The 21,729-nt window shown below is 41.7% G+C and overlaps 1 protein-coding gene and 1 long non-coding RNA gene across 3 annotated transcripts in view; both read left to right on the top strand.

The window, feature by feature from the left end:
• The window catches only part of LOC133658251 (uncharacterized), a 76,484-nt gene that overhangs the window by 44,553 nt on the left and 10,202 nt on the right, over positions 1-21,729 (top strand). The window lies entirely within an intron of this gene.
• rnf26 (ring finger protein 26) overlaps positions 19,218-21,729 on the top strand; it is a 2,972-nt gene continuing 460 nt past the window's right edge. Inside the window, exon 1 of the mRNA XM_062060089.1 lies at positions 19,218-21,729. This exon is cut by the window's right edge and continues 460 nt beyond it. Within this exon, the coding sequence (XP_061916073.1) occupies positions 19,625-20,956 (1,332 nt within the window). The 5' untranslated portion in view covers positions 19,218-19,624 and the 3' untranslated portion in view covers positions 20,957-21,729.

Here is a 21,729-nt window from a genome sequence, read left to right as displayed (position 1 = left end):
GACTAATATAGCGATAAAAAATCTAACATATATACGAATATATACATATGTGTACAGAATAATATATATACAGATATATTATATTATGTCTATAACATATATACAATATATACCAATGACCATGTACAATATTACAGTATATGTGACAGCAGCAGCATAAAATAGAGAGTAGATCCAGCAGGAAATAGAAAATAGACATTAGAAACATTATAAACAAAGAGAAGTAGCTAACATGTCAGGTGTCAGGTAATAGGCAGATGTCATCTATTGCTGTATGGCGAGTGATAATACAGCTGGATGGAGTGTGGAATGAAGGAGTTCTTGAATCGCACAGTGCGGGAAGGAAGTTGGTTGAATTCTGAATCATGTGACCAGGGCCAGCCAGTCGTATTATTGATCAAGGCGTGGGGTTTTAAAAATATTATTTTGTTTGAATCCCTTAGTTATAAAAGACAACGTCACAAAAGTTAATATATTAGACATTTACTGTCAAAGTTGAATAACTAGGTTGTTTGAATCAATTTAGGAATGTGTAACACAACATACACCCCCATGCAAAACTGTAAAATGGTTCATTCCTCCTGGTAGGGCAAAGCAAACATGGAGGAACATCTCACTGTTCACTAAAAGGGGATCTGCACTTTCTCCCCGTACCCTGCCTTCCGCCCGAATGCAGCTGGGATAGGCTCCGGCACCCTCCGCAACCCCAAGAGGGACAAGCGGTAGAAAATGGATGGATAGATGGATAAATAGTAAATAAATGCAATCAAAAGTTTTTTAGTAGTAAACATACTGAGTGTGTGTATTTGGGGTGGTGACATTACATTTAGGGTGGTGTGGGGGCCCTTCAGGAGTCTTATAACAATAAATAAGTAATATTAAAAAACAAAATGGGGCCACAAACAAAATCTTTTTTAGGGCCACACAAAGCCTGCGCTGAACTTTCCAGGTTCCACTTTATTTGTGTGCCAGGTTCTTGGAGAGCATTAAAGTATGAAATTGAGACATCGGGGGCTTTAACTGCTTGACCCTTAAGTTCTTCCGCACGTCCTCCCTGTCCGACTCTCCCGCGTGATTGACGACTTCACACGGCCGGTGTTTATCCCACCGTGGTTCTGGGTTGTGTTGAGGGCCCAGAAGGAAGGAAGGAGAGGAAAAGAAGTCACTCTTTCCGAGCCATTGAGGGAGTCTTTCGGGGGGTAGTCCGCCACATCATGAGAGACGTCTATTGTCCTTGCTCCGGTTGCTGCCCGGGTATTATTGGTTGGGGGGGGGGGGGGGGGGGGGGGGGGGGGATTGAGTCAGCGATGTATGGTGAGGGGTTCCACAGGGAGAGTGGGAGTGAAAATTAAAATATCTGCTGTCACGGCAACGAGGAATGTGACAAAGGGGGACTTTGATAAGGACCCATCACAAGGAAGTGGACATTGCTTCACTGTGGTGATAATACACATAATTGGGCCACTGACATCTTTCTGTGGATTTAATGTAGTATACATGGTTGAAAATGTATCAGATATGTGAATTTCTGTGATTTAAGAATGGAGGTGTGTGTGATTGAGACTGATTGAGACTTTTATTAGTAGGTTGCACAGTGAAGTACATATTCCGTACAATTGACCACTAAATGGTAACACCCGAATAAGTTTTTCAACTTGTTTAAGTCGGGGTCCACTTAAATTGATTCATGATACAGATATATACTATCATATATACCAGGGGTGGGCAATTAATTTTTACCGGGGGCCGCATGAGCAACCCGAGCACTGCTGGAGGGCCACATCGACAATATTTCAATTAAATTTTGCTCAATATTATTTTTGATGTATACCGTAAGATAAATAATAATAATAATTAATAATAATAGTAATACTTCAACATAGTGTGTGTAACAGCAGTCCATGACTAATATAAATAAATTAACATTAATAATAAATGACAGTAAAATAAGCAAACGTATGACTGAGGAGTCATAGTGTAACTTTGTGTGGTGTTTGAGTTGTCCGACTTTTTGTGTGGCCATAAACGCACCAGTGGTTTAGTGCTATGCGTGTTGGTGACAAGTTGGTTTTGGCCTGGTTTGTACGGCAGAAAATGACTAGTTTTTCGAGATAGAAGTGTTTTACTCATGTTTTTGGTGTGGTTATGTCCGAATATAAACAGTTTTGCTCAATAAAGTGATCGATATAATTCCTGGCCTCGAAGCATCTCGATAGACGTTACAATAATTGAACGGTGTTCAATTGAACGGTGTTGACGAACACCGTTAGGGCCGCTTGTTGTCACTGTCACTCAAAGTTGCATTGCAAAATTACATAGAATAAATATGTTTATTTTGTTTAGAATTCAGATGGGATTTGATTTGGTGCGCGGCATATATTTGCTGCGCGCAGCAGACGCTTGAGCAGTGCGCAATTGCGCAGGCGCGCACCTTAGAGGGAACGTTGCTTTACAGTCCATGTCTTGTTGAAAACACGCCATTCTTCATCAACTTTTCTCTTTTTAGCGTCTTGGGTGTAAACCGTGCATCACTTGTCGCTGCATGTGCACCTTCACTCGCAGGTTACACACGGACACACGCCCATAAATAATACTTTTCAAAATAAAAGCAGCACAGTTGTATTGCGCGCACGACATAGATGTTTTTTCAACTTTATTTTGTAATTAATGATTGCAACTGTTCACATTCACTCACAATCACGCACACGTCCACACGGAAGTAATACAAATAACGATTTTCAAAACAAAAGCAGCACCGTTGTATTGCACACTCGACATAGATACTTTTTAAAATTTATTTTGTAATTTATAATTGGCCTCACGCGGGCCGGACAGGGACGCACAAAGGGCCGGATGCGGCCCGCGGGCCGCAGAATGCCCAGGTCTGATATATACTATCATCGTAATACAGTCATCACACAAGTCCAGTGACTTTTGTCAATGTATGATAATCACTTCATAGATTGATTGTAAATGACATCTAAACTGGCTCACTGCACTGAACAGAACTGTAGTAGCAAACATGAAGAAGGAAGTTGCAACTCCTGTTGGTTACATCCTGCAGATGCACAGATGACGTGTTTAAATTCCCCGAGAAGGCTGGTCAAAGACGAAGAATTCCATCCTGGATCAGCTTCAGTGTGTTAGTCATGCTATTCATATCTCTCTGAGGTGCAACGACGCAACCATCAGTCAACCTCTTTTCCTTTCCTACCATCGTTCCCACTGTGAGCTACTGGGATTCAGGCAGGAGGTTAATGTGAAATATAAGATTGCACGCTGGGGCTTGTTTAGTCTGGGGTCATTTTGGCTGTTTGGAGTTTGTGCTTTCCCAGCGAAGAGTTGTAGTCGAGCGCATATCCCCCATCTTGGTTCAAAAAAGTGCCCCTTAAAGGGGAATTTTGCTCATCTTCCACAATCCTTATGTGAGACAAGAGCACACATTTATTTCCCTTTTCTGAGCGTTCTAAAAACTGAACAACTGCGACTACGCGGCGGCTGACAATGCAGGTAATAGGATTATTCTATTACGCCTATAATTTTACCGTAATATTTACGGTTGTTTTTTTACACAGAATTACTGTAAATTGTGTTATTCTTGTGGTAAAATTCTGACGACTAAGCGGACAGTTTTTTTTTCATCGTAAAATCTTCGGTCAATGCTTTTTACAGTAAATGGGGAAAAAGGTGGCACTTTTATTTTGACAGCAAAATTCTGGCGACTCAGCGGCCAGTTCTTTTTTACCGTAACATCTACCATCGTCGTTTTTTATAGCATTACGGTAAATAGAAAAAAAACGGTACAACTGTTTTTTTACAATAAAACTCTGACATCTGAGCTGCCAGTTTTTAACATCAAATTTGTCATAAGCTTAATAATAATAATATTACACAGCATTACTGTAAACCAGGGGTGTCAAACTAATTTTGGATCAGGGGCCACATGGAGAAAAATCTACTCCCCAGTGGGCCAGACTGGTAAAATCACGGCACGATAACTTAAAAATAAAGACTACTTCAAATTGTTTTCTTTGTTTAAAAATAGAACAAGCACATTCTGAAATTGTACAAATCATAATGTTTTTTTGTTTGTTTTTTTTTACAATTACCTGTTGCGGTTAATAGTATATATATTTGTTGTTATTTATATTTTCTGAATAAATTGTGATAATGTCCATCAGTCAACTCATTTGGGTTAATTTTCAATATATCACAATTTTAAAAAATTCAATTAAAATCAGATTACAGGATATTATTTATGTAATTTGATCAGTTTCCTCTACTGATGTACTATCATCATGTGGTTTATTTTGTACATATGTAGCATCATCTACAAAGATACAAAGACTTGCTATTGCGACATCCAGTGGGCACATTTAGAATGGCTGCTTCTTTCATTCGACAATTTCAGGTTAATTTTTATACTTAGCAAACTCATCCTGCAGGCCGGATAAAACCTGTTTGCGGGCCTGATCCGGCCCTCGGGCCGTACGTTTCACCCCTGCTGCAAACGAAAAAAATGGTACCACTGTTATTTTCACAGTAACATTCTGGCGATTGAGCTGCTTGTTTTTTCTGTAAAATCTACTGACTTTTTATTTTTACAGTGTATTAATTAGGGTTGTGAAAGATAAACCACTGCGACCGAATTTATCCAGTTTGACAAGTGAGCAATTTGTCTGCTTCAATGGCAGCCACCTCAATCGACAAGAATTGTCTGTGAATCCTGAGATAAGTATGAGTAAAAACATAGACCAGGTATTGCGCGAAACTAGAAATCAGTTGACGTTTTTTGTCTTTAGAACGACGCAAAGGTGACCCCAGATTTCTACAAGTTACATAACGGCTACTGAACAGCAACACTGCAAAATGACTCAGAGCTTCGCCATCTGTCAATACCCACCGACTGGCGTCTGTGCATGTCGAGTCAAGTGTGCACTTACTTGATTCGCTGTTATGTTCAAATAACAGACACAACAGCCTCGCTCAACTTCACAACAGCACTCTCCTTTATTTTCAGTAACTTCCTCAAAAGGCCCAGCCCAACTACGGTGGCTTCAAGGTATCAAAAGGCACAACGTAAATAGCCTGAGTAAGACAGTAGAACACATTACCAATAGGCATTCAAGTATAAGAACAGTATTTAAGATTAACTTGAATGAACACAACATTTCCCCTCCTCTCTTAAAACTTCAAGTATGGACAGGTGGCCACAAAGTCCTGAAAACGCTCAGGGGCGTGCACGGGCCCCTAACAGGCCGAGGCTCAGGAGCAAGGGGGGACCGGCAGTGGGGCCGGTGCTGGAGCAGGGCACTGCGCGACCGGCACAGCCTGGGCGAGGGGTGCTGCCACTGGATCGGGCACCGGAGGGCGTGGCCCCAATGCGGGAATGTTCGGTGCCACCCCTGTGACGTGAGGCTGGTGAGGAGGGGCAGGTACCTTGCGCAGGCAGCTAGCGTGCCAACGGGATCCATCGGTTAACTGAAATGAAGCTGGCCCAGCTGGCGGCTGACCTGGTATGGAGCAGACCAGAATGTTGACAGTTTGTTGGCGCGGTGGGGCCGGCGCGCTCTGACCCAGTCCGACACTCTGACAGCTGGCCATTTAGCCCTGTGCTTCTGATCGAACCTTTGCTTCATGGAAGTTTGTTGTCCCTTGACGCGAGACTTGACTGCTGCTGAGCATGGTCGCGGGCTCGCGGCCATCGGTGGGCGGAGTCTCGACAGGGGAAGCACAAACTCTCGACCCACCATGAGGCTGGCAGGAGAGACCCCTGTTGTAGAGTGGACAGTCGCCCTGTAGTGGAGGAGGGTCTGATTCAGTGCAGCCTCCAGCGAGTATCCCTCGGACATGTGAGCACGCAGTCCATTCTTCAGTGATTGGTTGTACCTTTCCACCCCCCCGTTTGCCTGGGGGTGGTAGACGGAGGTTCTGATGTGAGTAACACCCTTGCTGGCAAGGTAGACGGTGAACTCCGAGGACAGGAACTGAGGACCGTTGTCCGTGGTGATGGCTCGGGGTAAACCCCAACGGGAAAACAGGCGGTCCAGGAAGGCGACGACGGCAGCAGAGGTGACCGTTCCCATGGGAGCCACCTCAGGCCACTTGGAATGCAGGTCGTAGACCACCACAAGAAACCTCTGGTGGTGTGGCACATTATGCAGCTCACCACAGATATCAAGCTGGAGATGGTCCCACGGTTTAGTTGGCCAGTCCAGGGGCTGGAGTGGAGGCGAAGCGGGTGGCCCAGTCTTCCCACTGGTGAGGCACGCTGCACAGGAGCGGATGAGTCCCTCCAGGTCTCGATCGATGGCGGGCCACCACACTGTGTCACGGCACCTTTGCTTGGCTTTGACTATGCCAAGGTGACCCTGGTGTGCCATCTGTAAGACACACCCTCTGAGGGATACTGGGATAACAGCGCAGTGTCCCCGGGCGATGCAGGCCTCACCCCAGCATGACAGTTCGTTCTTCACACGGGAATACGGCTCTAGCTCAGGTGGGACACGGGAAGGCCAACCGTGTCTGATGTAGTCACGCAGCATGGTGAAGACAGGCTCGGCTGCTGAGGCCGTCTCCAAATCACGAAGGGAGACAGTGTCCTTCAATGGTGAGTGGACCAGGTGGACCACGTCTTCTTCGTCCTCCGGGGAGACAGCGGGGCCCTGGGTGGTGGCAGGACGGGACAGGTAGTCTGCCACCACGTTATTCCTGCCAGGGGTGAATTGTAGCTGAAAGTCATACTGCTGCAGACGGTCTGACCATCTGTGAAGACGGAGGGGCCTGTGCCCCACACCAGAGGTAGACATCAGGGTCGTCAGGGCCTGGTGGTCCGTCCGTAAAGTAAAGGACCTTCCGTATAAGTAGAGATGCCAACGCTCACATGCCCATATACAGGCGAGTGCCTCCCGTTCGCCCACTGAATATTTCTGCTCAGTGGGGCTGAGCGCCCGAGAGGCAAACGCTACCGGTCTCTCTACGCCATCATGGATCTGTGACAGAACGGCACCTAGAGCCACTGCGGAAGCATCACAGGTCACGAATGTGGGGCTGTCCAGTTGGAAGTGCGCCAGGATCGGAGACGTGGTGAGGAGCCGCTTCAACTCGTCGAAACCAACCTGGCACTTGGGAGTCCAAGACCATGGTGTCTCCTGCCTGAGCAGCATCCTGAGCGGGGCCGTAATGGAGGAGTACTGAGGCAGGAACCGCATGTAGTAGGCTGTCATCCCCAAAAATGATGCCACCTGGGAGGCCGTCGCAGGAGTGGGGACGTCGATGATGGCATCCACGTTCGACTGGAGAGGCGAGATGCCGTCGGCGGAGACACGGAACCCAACAAAGTCTATGGCGGGTGCAGCGAAAACACACTTCTCTGTGTTCAGCGTGGCATGGTGGCGCTTGAGTGCGGTGAAAACCTGTTCCAGGCGGGCATCGTGTGTGGCAGCATCTGGCCCATGCACCACAATATCATCCAGATACGCCACAGTCCCAGTGCAGCTAGCGAGGATTGTGGACATGATTTTCTGGAAACAACTCGGCGCTGAATTGAGCCCAAAAGGCATCCTCGTGTAGCGGTACAGGCCAGTGTGGGTGATAAACGCTGTCAAGTCCCTACTCTCCTTATGTAAAGGGACTTGTAAATAGCCCTGGCGCAAGTCCAATTTACTGAAAACTCGGGAGCCGTGGAAGTGTGTAGTGAGTTCCTCCGTCGTAGGAAGAGGATATTTGTCAGGCACCACTGCCTTGTTCACTTGGCGGAGGTCGACGCAGACTCTCAGTCCGCCCGACTTCTTCTTGGCGATGACAATGTTGGACACCCATGGGGAAGCGTCGATGGGCTCTATGATTCCACCAGCCTGGAGGCGTTGAAGCTCCTGCGTAACGCCGTCCCGCAAAGCCAGGGGAACACGGCGAAGGGGCTGGACCACGGGAGGCACGCTGTGGTCCAGGAGTGGCTTGTGTGTAAATGAGCTGAGGCAGCCCAGGCCGTTAAACAGCTCCGGCTGGTCGTGTTGCCTCGGAGACGCTACGTGTAGAATCCGCATACCGCTGTTGTCCTGCAGGGTAAAACCCAGGCTAGTGAAGAGGTCGAGGCCCATGATGTTCTCGCCGCGGCGCGTGATGTGGAACGGGAAACGGTCCACAGCTGTAGAGGTGTAGCGAACCGGGAGGTAGAGAAGGCCGACGACATCGATTTTGCTGCGGCCGTAGCCACAGAGGGCAGTGGACGGGGGCTGTAGCTGTCTGTTCGGGAAGAGCAGGTTGCAGGTGTCGACATTCAGTAGTGACACTTTGGCCCCAGTGTCGAGGAGGAGAGGGACACAGCAGTCATCCAGGTAAACAGGGCACCTCGAGAAAGTCGCTGAGTGGGGGCCTACAGTGCGCACAGGCACCGCCGGGTCATGTGACTGTGCATCAGGGTAATCGGCCGGAGCGGACCGGCACCACCTGGCAAAGTGGTTAGGCTTCTGACAACGGCGACAAGTTTGGCCCCTAGCAGGGCAGTCCTGGGCCCTTGTTGCATGGCGGTTGGAGCCACAATTCCCACACCGTCTCTGTTGACGTGTTGGCTGGGGACGCGCTACCTGTATAGCAGCATCAGGGTCTGAGGTTGATAGCTGTTGCACTGACTGTTCAATAACAGGGGTAGGCCTATGAGGCTTATTTTCCGCAATTTTGGCCGCACATTCAGTAGCCGATTCCACTTGTATTGCGATTATTAGTGCGTCATCAAGTGTCAAAGTTGCATCCTTGAGTAACAACTCCTCCTGCACTCTGGGATTAGACGTTTTCTCAATGAGCTGGTCTCGAATGAGTTCATCAGTGAGGTTGCCGAAATTACAGTTCTGTGATAGGGCTCTTAAATCTGCTACATACTGCCTGGCAGACTCACTCGTCTGAACTCCAACCGGCGGAGTAGGATATTCTGTGATTTTACAAAATGTCCGCTCAAAGCTGTTATGACTGCATCATAAGTGTCCAGCGTACCGCTGAGAGAATTGAAAATTCTGTTCCCCTCCGCTCCAAGCAGGTGTAGGAGAATGGCGCGCTTCCTCGCGCTAGTGGCATTGTCCAAACCTGTGGCCAAAAGATACGTCTCAAAAGACGATTTCCACTGATTCCAGGGAATGACAGGATCGCCCGGGAGGGGTAGAAACGGGTCCGGAGGTGGCAGGGAGAATATAGGTGTGTCAGCCATCCTCGTTCGCCAAATGTTATGTTCAAATAACAGACACAACAGCCTCGCTCAACTTCACAACAGCACTCTCCTTTATTTTCAGTAACTTCCTCAAAAGGCCCAGCCCAACTACGGTGGCTTCAAGGTATCAAAAGGCACAACGTAAATAGCCTGAGTAAGACAGTAGAACACATTACCAATAGGCATTCAAGTATAAGAACAGTATTTAAGATTAACTTGAATGAACACAACATTCGCCTCGTGGAAAAGTTTTTCCTTGCAGAAAGACAACTATTTTTGCGTATTTGTAGCAAGTAACAACACAATAGTAACAACATACCTGGCAAGGTCCCCATATAGTTGTCCAGGATATGCCTGTAATGTGATTCTTTGATTTTGGACCTCTAGAATCAGCATGTCTTCATTCATTGTGTCAACAGGGTGAAATTACGTCTGAAACCCTTTGACAAATTGACTTTATATGTAAGAAATGCTGAGCAGCTCTGAAGTACTATAGATTGTTTTTTTTAATTGTTTGGACTGAAGGCCAAGACTTATGTTCTTTTTTATTCATACATTTTATTTTATTATTTTTATATCAACCTATCAAACAAAATATGTTCATTTAGCAAGTGCTATTTGATTAAAAAGTGTGATTCTGTTTGTCTTTTTACCTTATATTTGGGAATATATGTTGTCTTTTACACATTTGAAAATACTGTAAGCATTTAACTTTTTTAGAATGTGCTTTTTTAAATATTTGAAGATGAATGTGCCAATTGGTGTTCTCATTCATCCAGGTTATTGTTATTCTCAGGGTATTCAGCCAATCAGTTGATTGTTCAGGTTATCTGAGAAGACGTTTGGCTTCTCATCGAGTAGTTTTCATCAGTTCATGCCCATAGACTTAGATTGGACAGATCTAGTCTGAGGGCTTGGTGCCAAGGTCCTAACTATTCCTCCTCTAACAGGAGGAAGAGCTTATGCACGGGAAAGCATGTGGTGTAAAAAATAATGTGTCCATCAACAAATATTAACCATACAATCAAATTGTTCATACACTATATCGAATCTTATTGAATTGTTCTGTTTTCAAACTGTTCAAACTACAAGTGTTCACAAAGTACTAAGAAGAAAAATTATGACGGACTTCTTGAATCTTTTTTATTTTTAAGATAAAGATTATTTATGTATTTAATATTTTTTTACTTACTATGTTTTATTAATTATTAATTATTTAATTATTCACTGTTCTGTTACAGAGAACAGGGAAAAGGGATAAAATTGATATGGTGTGAAAAAGGGTAGGATTAAATAAACTCTGCTTCTTCCTACTCCTTTTCGGACGTGCTGTAATGAAACAACCAGAAATACGTCATGCATTACATTGTATCGCATGCATGTTCGAAATAAACTGAAACTGAACTGAACTGAAAAATATATCGTTTTTGAGTTGTTTCGTAACCCAAATATTTAGATATGTATCAAATTGTCCATTACAAAGAGATGTACAACCCTACAGTGTATATATACTATAGTTTGCCATGGTAAACTATGATATTGTATGGGATTATACCAGGGGTGTCATTCTGGTTTTCATTGAGGGCCACATTGCAGTTCAGGCCGCTCTCAGAGGGCCGCTTGTTACACTGAATATATAAGAATTATAATATGTAATCGCCTCATTATGTTATTACACAATTCCCTATGGATCTTAATTTTTTTAATACAAATTGATGGATAACATACTTGATTTTGAAATCATAAGTGAGGGGGACAAACATACAAAAATGTTAGGAAAATATGTTAATAATACAGAGGTGACGCAACTTTTTCCAACAAGGGCACATAAGAAAGTATGTGGGAACCATTTTGATTTTGTATAAAATGCTAAACATACATACATTTAAGGACAAAGCTTAGTGTCAGCGTTGTGTTATAGGTGAGAATGTCTACTACTAATTATTACACAGGTAAATACCAACAGTAAAAATAAATGAAAGAGCAAAAAGACAATGTCATGAGAAAAAGCTGGTATTTTGATACTAATAATTAATAATCTACTTTCACCTAAAACACAAAGCTGACCCAAAATGTTATCTTTAAATAAATGTCCTTTTTTTGTGTGTGTGTTTTACCAAATAAATAATCAAAACTTTTCAGTATGCAAGTCTTAGTAGAAGACGTTTGGACACACCTGAGTTGTATTCAATGTTTAGAGATTTCCGCATTACATTACAAATTTTTGCTTTTTTTTTGGTTTACAATTTTACTATTATTGTTTTATCCAACAATACGACTTTGGACAACCCCGTGTTTATAAAATATATTTTTGCATGTTCAGATTGTTCTCAAGTTTAAAAGACATGCAATTGTATGCATCGTATGCAATTTTTCTCTCAAAATTTAAAGAATGAATACATTTAGTAAAAAAAAAGATGAAGTTCTTTAATAGTGCACTTTACTTCCAGTCTTTTGCGGGCGACTTAAAACAATGTGGCGGGCCAGAACTGTCCCCCGGACCTTGAGTTTGACAACTGTGGATTGTGGGGATTGGTACCTTTCACACATTACCATTTTTAGCTACTTTTGTTTGTGTTTTTGTGTTTGTGATTATAACTTTTCTGTCCAGTTGTTATATCTTGATTGCTTACATTTCTGAGTCTCATTTGCAAGTTTTATATGGTAGATTTCGTATGCAGTTGCAATTCCAAGACGTTAGATGGCAGTAGTGTATAAACTCCGGTGTGTTACCTAGTCAGGGTGTAGTCTTTGCCATTAAGCTGAATCTGGTCTTTTGTTGTGCCCCCGACAACGGTTTTGTACTGTAAGTATTGTAGATATTACACACCAGCTGTTTGATTGTTGTAGTTGTCATTACCAAATTTGGAGGTGTGGTAATCGATTTGTAAAATCATAATGCTAATCAGTAGCTTGTCTTAAGCATATCCAATATAAATTATCATCAAGGTAGCGAATTTTGAAATGCGGTGCCTCATTGTACGTTTTAGTGTTTTCTATCAGGCATACTCGCTGTGTTGGCATGGAAAACTGCAATATTACCTAGAGGCAATCCGACTGAGTCTGCTTGAGTGTTTGTTTGCCCGCCAAGTTTGAACCTGCACATGATGTAATGTGTAACAAAGGTAAAGGTAGAAATATGGTACTGTTTTTATTTTAATTTTACATGACTCTATACCCGGGAATAAAAATGGAATTCGATTGGTGCCTAATAAAAGTACCGAAATGAGTACCTACATTGTATGGGATTATTGTACAATTGATGGCTGAGGCTAAGTAGTAAGGCATTGTTATTGTTGGGTGTGTAGGGAGCTGACAGACAAAGAAGAGGAAGAATGTGTGTCACACTCTTCCTTTCCTTAAACGGTGGAAATGACCCAGCGGGTGAGACGCCCAATTGCTTCAAGTCAGTCATTCGTGTCTCTTTGAAGGAAACACGTCAAGGGTGTCACTTGTTTTGTTGTCTCAGATTCATCCTGTGTGAGCCTCTCCTGCTACCATGTCTCTGTTGGACTTTTATTTTGACCTTTTTAGGTGTGGGGATTTTTCTTGTTTTTAAGTCAACATACATTTAGCTGCTCATACTTTATGATGGATTGCAGGATGTGTGTATTGCTGAAAAGTGGCTGATCAGCTGCAAAGTGTGTTTCAAGTCATGCTGACTGTTAAACATGAAGCTTCACACGCTGCCCTCATCTTGACTGGATTGCTTTTAGCTACTGTGCACCTGACACATGATCATTTAACGCCCGTGAAAGACACTTTAGAAGCTACAAACCACGTGTAAGCTCTCATTCAGAAATGAGAGGCGATCTCCAGAAAACAAACACAGGAAGCTGACTGGCTTGCTAGACCAGAGAGGAGGGTTTGCTACCATAAAAGGAGCAAGAAGCTCTACGGCAAAGACAAAAAGCAAAGCACAAGACCTTTTATAGCTTCTTGCATTGCCTTTTCGTATCCCTTTTGTGTCATTAATAAACAAATGCTGTCAGTCATGTATGCAAGGGGTTAGGAACAGGATTTACCATGATCATATCTGAGTTGCTATACGCTCCCTGAAAAGACAACACCACTAAGCAGCTTGAATGGCCAGGATGAGGCAGCTTAAGCTGTGATACATTGAGTTTGAGTTTGAGTTTATTTCGAACATGCAAGCATACAACATGATACATCACAATTTCCAGTTTCTTTTCAACATGTTCGAAAAGGAGTAGGAAGAAGCAGAGCTTATTTAATCCTACCCCTTTTCTTTACATAACAGTTGCAAAACTTTTTGTTCACTTCCTGTTCACAATTTTTTCACAATAAACTCCATAAGTAATTACAATAAAAATAAATAAATAAATAATAGTAAGAATTTAATAATAATAATTGGTGAAGTAAGTCATATTTCATATGATGAGATAAGTAAGATTACTTTAAGAATGAATGAATGGATGGATGAAATAAATTGAGAATGTTTGTCATGGTTCTTCTTCTTTGTACTTTGTAAACACTTTAAGTTTGAAGAGTTTCTTGAAGTGGATCATATTAGTACATTGTTTGATTGCTTTGCTTAATCCATTCCATAATTTAATTCCACATATTGATATACTGAAGGTCTTAAGTGTTGTACGTGCAAACAAATGTTTTAAATTACGTTTTTCTCTAAGATTATATTTCTCCTCTTTTTTTGAGAAGAATTGTTGTATATTCTTGGGTAGCAGGTTATAGTTTGCTTTGTGCATAATTTTAGCTGTTTGCAAATTCACTATGTCGTGGAATTTCAGTATTTTTGATTCAATAAATAAAGGATTTGTATGTTCTCTATATCCAACATTATGTATTATTCTAACTGATCTTTTTTGTAACACCGTTAATGAATGAAGTGTACTTTTGTAATTATTTCCCCATATTTCTACACAGTAGCTCAGATATGGTAACACTAGTGAGCAGTAGAGAATATGAAGGGATTTTTTGTCTAGAACATGTTTTGCTTTATTCATTATTGACGTGTTTCTTGCAACTTTATGTTGTATATTTTTTACGTGAGATTTCCAGTTCAATTTATCATCAATCATTATACCTAGAAATTTGGTTTCGTTTACTCTTTCAATTTCTATTCCGTCTATTTGTATTTGTGTTTGACTTTCTCTTCTACTGTTACCAAATAGCATTATTTTAGTTTTACTAAGATTCAACGATAGTCTGTTTTTGTCAAACCATCTTTTTAATTTGTTAATTTCTTCTGTTATTATTTGTATTATCTCCTGTGTGTTCTCTCCTGAACAAAACGCTGTTGTATCATCCGCAAATAATACTAACTTTAAATCTTTTGTAACTTTACAAATGTCATTTATATAGAGATTGAATAATTTAGGTCCTAATATTGATCCCTGAGGTACACCACAGGATATATTTAGCGTTGTAGACGTGTGTTCGCCTAGCTTCACGTATTGTTTCCTGTTCGTTAGATAACTTCTTATCCAGTTTAAGACTAACCCTCTGATGCCATATCGTTCTAGTTTTTTGATTAAAATATTGTGATTAATTGTGTCAAATGCTTTAGTTAGATCCATAAAAACCGCTGCTGCACATTTTTTACTATCTATTGCATTGGTAATTTCTTCTGTAATTTCAATTAAAGCCATTGAAGTTGAAACATTAGCTCTGTATCCATATTGGTTCTCTTCGAGTATTCTATTTTTATTTATGAAACTTTCTAATCTGTTATTGAACAGTTTTTCAATGATTTTAGAAAATTGTGGAAGTAGAGAAACAGGTCTATAATTTGTAAATTGATGTTTATCTCCAGTCTTATAAATTGGTGCAACTTTAGCTATTTTCATTTTGTTTGGAAATGTACCTGTTTGAAATGATAGGTTACTAATATACATTAATGGTCCTGAGATCTCTTCAATAACCTTTTTTATCGTTTCCATATCAATTCCGTTACAATCAGTTGAAGTCTTAGATTTACATTTTTTCACGATTGTAACTATTTCCTCCTGTGTCACATTACTGAGGAACATGGAGTTGGGATTTCGCTCTATGGTGTCATTATAGTCCTCAATTGGAACTGGGTCTGGAATCCTTTCTTCCAATTTTGGTCCAATATTTACAAAATAATTATTGAAGCTTTCAACTACTTCCTTTATGTTGTCATTTTTTTTATTTTCATCTAAAAAGTATTGAGGGTAGTCCCTCTTAGTTCCATTTTTAATAATGCTATTGAGGATGCCCCATGTTGCTCTCATATTATTTTTGTTCCTGTCCAACAATTCACTGTAATATTCTTTTCTACATGATCGTAGTATGTCTGTTAACTTGTTTTTATACTTTTTGTACTTAATTTCTGCCTCTATAGTTCTTTGTGCTATAAATTCTCTATATAGTGTATTCTTCTTCTTACAAGCATTTTTTAATCCTTTTGTCATCCATGGTTGATTATTCTTTCTCTGCTTGTTACTGAGTTGTATCCATGGACAATGTTTGTCATAAAGTATTATGAACTTGTTTAAGAAATGTTCATATGCTTCATCAACCTCTTTTTCATTATACACATTGTCCCAATCTTGCTTTTGTAGCTCAATTTTGAAGGCAGTCATCCTCTTCTCTGTGCATAGTCTTCGAAATGTCCTTTTGTCTTCCATGTTCTTCTTGTAGTTTCCATTATATATTGTAAAAACTGGCAGATGATCACTAACGTCGCTTATAAGTAGACCACTTGTAGTGTTATTATCAAAATCATTGGTAAAAATATTATCAATAAGCGTGGCACAGTGTGCTGTGATTCTGCTTGGCCTTGTGATTTTAGGATATAGACTGATGCTGTACATTGTATCAATGAAGTCATCAATAGACTTTTGCTTGTTGGGGTTCAATAAGTCAATATTAAAGTCACCACATAAGAACATTATTCTTTGACCATTGTCCATGTAAGTTGCCTTGATCCATTCTTCAAATGTTTCTATACTTGACTTAGGTGATCTATATATACAACTGATGAATATGTTTTTGCTTTTTTCCTGACATATTTCAATGGTTATACATTCTAAGATATTATCAATGGCAAATGACATGTTTTTTACCACTTTGTAGTTCAGGTTCTTCATCACGTACACAGCTACTCCTCCTCCATTTTTGTTGGTTCTGTTGATGTAGTTTAGTTCATATCCCTCCAGATCAAAATCTATTCCTTTTTTATCATCAATCCATGTTTCTGTGACAGCAATCACTTTGAAGGGTTTGTTGATGTGTTCCAAAAAGTTCTTAATGTTATTGTAATTTGCATACAAGCTTCTACTATTAAAATGAATAATTGACAATTTGTTATCACATTCAATGTTGCTATTATATTGATCATCTGTATAATAAAAACAACTATTACTGATGTGGGAGAAAAAATTTGTATCTGGATCTATATCATTTTCCAAATCCTGGTTTTTGTGATCTTTGTTGCAGAAATTTTTTAGTTCCATATTTTCTTGTTCAACAAACTTTGATGTTGTTTCAATAATCTCTATAAGTGTAGGTGGATGCAATCCTGAATCTAGGTCCTCTTGTTTAGTCGTCCCTTGGAACATAGTAGTGCCGATGCTGAATTTAGGTGCTTGTTTTCTGTCAGAGTCCATTATCATCGTTGTTGTGGTAGCTGTGTAAACTTTAAAAATTGTCCAGGTCCTTGATGTCATGGACAACAATTACTCTTGCTTCTGGACTTCCATTCAGCTTGATGTAGATTTTACAGTTGGCGCTCCAAGTTCCCTGGATTTTTCCCTGCCTTCTCAAGTCGCGTGCTTTCTTGGCGATTCCAGCATTGCGTTTTGTGAGATGCTCATTCATGTACACATTTGTTCCCTTCAGCTTCTTTCCCTGTCTCAGCAGTGCCATTTTAGATTTTCTGTTTACGAGTTTCACAAGCACGACTGGAGTGGCATTGTTGTTTCTTCCGTTCAGTGGGATGCATGTTTCGATGGTATTAATGTCTATTTCAATTTCTTTTGATTGCAGGAAGTTGACCACTTGCTGTTCTGCTGAGACCATATCCATTTCATCTGGTTCACCTTCATTATTCACAGCTTTCGCATAGGATCTTGGTTTAATTCGGTGCCCAGTCACAATGATATCATTCATTCGTTTATCCTGATCCATTTCATCTATGATGTTCCTCAGCATGTTGTTGTCTTCTTGAAGGATCTTCATTTGTTTGCTCATTTCAGTGGCTTCTTTATTTCTGGAGTTGTTCTCTTTTTTCATTTCTTTCATTTCTTCTTTAATTTCTTTCATATCCTCTTTCCATCCATCCATCAATTCTTCCAATTTTTCTAACATTTCTTCTTTAAATTCCTGGAGTATTTTTTGTAGTATCCCTTCTTGAATCCCATCATGTCCTGTGCCCAGCTTCAAATCAGTATTTCCAGTCAATCCTTTAACTTTTGGCATCGCGGCAGTCACTGACGTCAGCGCCTCTTATGTCTTAAGGGCAGTTACCTCTTTAGCGACTTGCGGCACTTTTAACTTGTTTTTTCAACAATTTCGTACCTTGCGCCGTTCAGAGATCAATTTGAGGTGTCAGCCTGTCAACTTATATCACTCTGCGACGTCGGGATCACTTTAAAACAGCTGTAAACTCGCCGTAACTTTTGGTTGCTAGGCAACCGCTTTGAACTGCGGGAGGCGCCTTTGGCTTGAGGCTAACGGCTCTTCCACTCGCCTTATTTCAGCGTATCAGTGCCTCTCAACCGACCAAAATCAGATCGAAGATGCCAGGTGACTCTCCTGTGGCTGTGATCGCAAATCAGTGGTCAAATCAGTGGTCAAAATCTTCAGACTTAACAAAAACTCCGGTAGCAGAAGCGGAGCTTTTTTCTTTGCGTCCTTTCTCATTGACAGAAATTGCATTAGATTCATGCAAATAATAAGAACTAAACACATTTTAAAAGGGCATAAAGTCATCCCTTGCCACATTACGCTTCAAAGTTTGCAGCTTCACTACAATGCAGAGTTCTCTTATTTAAGCATATTCCACGTATTTCTGGCCTATATTAGGCATTTTCAAGCATACAAATTGCGAATTGTACTAAAAATATCAATAATACTAACCAAACCAATCAGAGCGCACTGCACTGTTCAGTATCATGGCCACTGATTGGCTCAGCCTCAGACAACATCCAGTCCCACTTTTATGAGCATACATCTTACTATGTGGGCGTTATTTCATTTCGAGAGGGCTCTCATAATGTCAAAACCCCTATACAGAAGGGTTTTTATGCACTAGTTCTGAAAATGATTTATAATTAATAATTCCTTCATTTGCCACGTTTAAGCCGTAAACAAATTAACAACAATTAATGAGGAATTACTGTAGGATATGATGGTGTCTCATTAGTCATCACACATTATATTTTCAAGTCCAAGTTTTAGGCATATTTGACTTTTGGGGATTCCACGGTATTATTATTATGTTTTTATACAAATGTTAACCTGTATTATGGTATTGTCATTTCACATACTGCAATACTGTATGAAGAATACTATATAGGCGTTTAATATTTTTTTACAAAATGTATTTGTTTTATGCATAACATGTTCCTCTTCTGACATATATTCTATGAAATATTTAGTCAACCCATTCCACTTTGTGCATCCAAACACTGCATATTGTATTGAAGTTACACTCTACAAATCCTTGTTCCTTCTGCCATCTAGCAGTGAAGACAGGTACAGTTCTACCTGTTGCATTTTGCCAAAACCTAGCGGCTGCAAGCCTATTATGAAAAAAGGATATTTATTATTAATATCGTTATTATAGGATTCAGTTATTACCAACAAATGAACTATATATATATATATATGTATCTTGGCCCAAATAATAATAATAGTAATAAATTGTAGTCTATTTTTTTTAAAATTGCCTCAGAAAATGTTACAAATCCTAGTAGAAAATAAATACATGTTAAATACGGGTTCAATTATGTAAATAAATATTTACACGATGCAAGCGAGAGAGAATAAAGTGCGCATGTGCAGATACACCGGAAGTTGGCTGTCCTGACAAACATGGCGACCACCTCAACAGCAGAAGCGATAGTGAGTGTTTTTTCGGCGATTTTATAACTTGTTATGGTCCAATTCAATATTCCTGAGATACTAGTATTGAAAATAATTACGTAATTGAGGATTATGAGCACAAATGTGAGCGAAGACTAAAGACGAAGCACGTACATGCAACGGAAGTCTGTTTCGTGTTTGAAAGCAAACATCCGGTTCAGTGTGCGTGAGGCTTGTTAGCTCCTACTTTCAACCTCCTGATGGAAAAATGGCCAAAATAAAATATGCATCTTCCATTTGAAAGGATAACACAAGGAAATGAGTCGGCGCTGGTGTGAAGGAATGTAACCGAGCATGGACTTTGCCGTGAGGACACGTTGAGTGCACATTGCCATGGGGCTGTTAGCTGCTCTTATTTCCACTGTAGGAAAATGCTTGGAGGCTGCCTGCTTAATGTTGGACGTCAATTTCCTCCTCGTTCACACTGTAGTCCGGACATTTCTGACTGTGTTCAAATTTATAACCATCCTGCCTTCGCTTTTTGCCAATTCACTGCTGGACCTCGGAAACATGGCTCTCTTCGGCTTCCTGTCCGCAGCAGAGGCGACGTCCCACCTAGCCCACAGCACAGTGACCATGCTGGCCAGCCTGATGCTCTCCCTGGAGGGGCTTCTGGAGAGCCTGAAGATGGTGGGCTACCTTCTCATGCATGTGCTGCTCCGTGGCAAGGCGCACCTGTGTCGAGGGCTTTTGTCGCTGCAGGAGGCTTGCGGCATCGCGCTCAGCCTCCTGGTCTACCTGATCAACACTGCAGTCAACTATGCTTTCATTGCCACCCTCAACCTCTACTCGGTTGTGATCTGCGTGTTGCAGACGGTGTCCAGCCCACTGCAGATGGCACTGGAGCTCGCGCCGACCACCATCACTTTCCTACACAGCAGCTTGGTGGGCACGTCGGCATTCCTGTGGTCGCCATGCAAGCTACTGTTGGACTTCCTAGTGTCGCTGGTGCACATTTTCATCAGCATCTTCATACTGAACATCTATGGCCTTTTGCTTGCAATCAGCATTGCTCTGACAACCACCGCCTACCTTAACCCAGAACTCACCAGGCAGGCCTTAGGGCGACTTGTGGCTTACGTCAACGCTTTCTCGGCTGTTCACAGACTCCACGCAGTGTTTGTTTTTACGTGGCAGAAGACATCTCGTTCGTTATGTGCCGGCTGGCGACACCTGCGCGGGATGTTGTGTTGCCTCCACCTGCTGGAGAGAAGAATCTGGCAGCAGCTGTCTCGTCACAGCAGCCAGCTGGGCACAGCGCTGAGGATTCAGCTGCACAGGGACAACAACAACACGGATAGAGTGCGAGGCGACGGCGATCCCGGCGAGGGGATCAGGCGGGATCCACCTGACGGAAGAGCGGAGGACCATCCCCACCGGGAACAGCTCGCCCCAACGACGTCCAGCACGGAAAGACCTTTAAAAGCGAACAAACATTTCCGTCACTCTTCGTCGGAGAATCTGCTGACGCTTCTTAACGAGCAGGAAGACCAGAAGAAATGCGTCATCTGTCAAGACCAGACCAAGACGGTGGTGCTGCTGCCGTGCAGACACCTGTGCTTGTGTCGTCACTGCGCCGACATCATGCTGCTGCAGCAGACCATCTACCAACATTGCCCGTTGTGTCGTCACATGATTCTCAACATCCTTGAGGTGTACCTCTGAGAGACATTTTACAACCACTCAAAATGTGTTTTTACGCATTTCTCACTTTAGGCCACTTGTACCGTACTGGACTTGGGCTGACCTGCGCTCACAATTAGCATTCATGTTTTTGTCCCATCACTTCTACTTCTGTGTATTACCGCAAATTCCCTAATTTTGTGGACCATTTTCAGTCTTATCTGAAGTTGTTTTGATTATTTCTTGTGGGAAGGGGTCCACCGGTCAATAATTACTTGTGAGAGGTGTGATTATGTTAATTAAAGTATAAAAGAATGTAGGCTGAGGTGACTTGACATTTGGATTATTTTCTGTATTTTATTTTATGTCAGATAACTACAGTCGTTCTACAACTGGGCTACACTGTGCGTGTGCATGTGAGAAACGGTGCAACTGGCCTTGTGAGAGTACATATTTTTTCATGATTCACATCATTAGCAAATCCAATGACCTGGCTGGTACACCTTCTGCAGAGTAATCTTAATGTGAGATGTTACCAAATTGATTCAGACAGAATTAAAGAACAGGGCTAATAGTTTAAACAGATTACTCACTTTTTGCCTGAGTAAAGTTGCTCAGAAGAGAAAAATGTGCACAGAAAAGTGAAAATGTTGGAGATTTATCTTGCATAAATGGATTTGTGAAAAGAATACAACATGTATGCTCTGATAGAAGGGGCAGTTTTGGGTGGACTAAAGAAAATGCCTTTGTCGTTAAGAATGAGCTGATGGAACAAAGCTGAGGGTCATTTTGCTCAGTTTTTCTATACATTGGAA

This window comes from Entelurus aequoreus, linkage group LG10 (assembly GCF_033978785.1).
Source record: "Entelurus aequoreus isolate RoL-2023_Sb linkage group LG10, RoL_Eaeq_v1.1, whole genome shotgun sequence".
Taxonomy (NCBI): domain Eukaryota; kingdom Metazoa; phylum Chordata; class Actinopteri; order Syngnathiformes; family Syngnathidae; genus Entelurus; species Entelurus aequoreus.
This window is presented reverse-complemented; position numbering and strand designations above follow the sequence as displayed.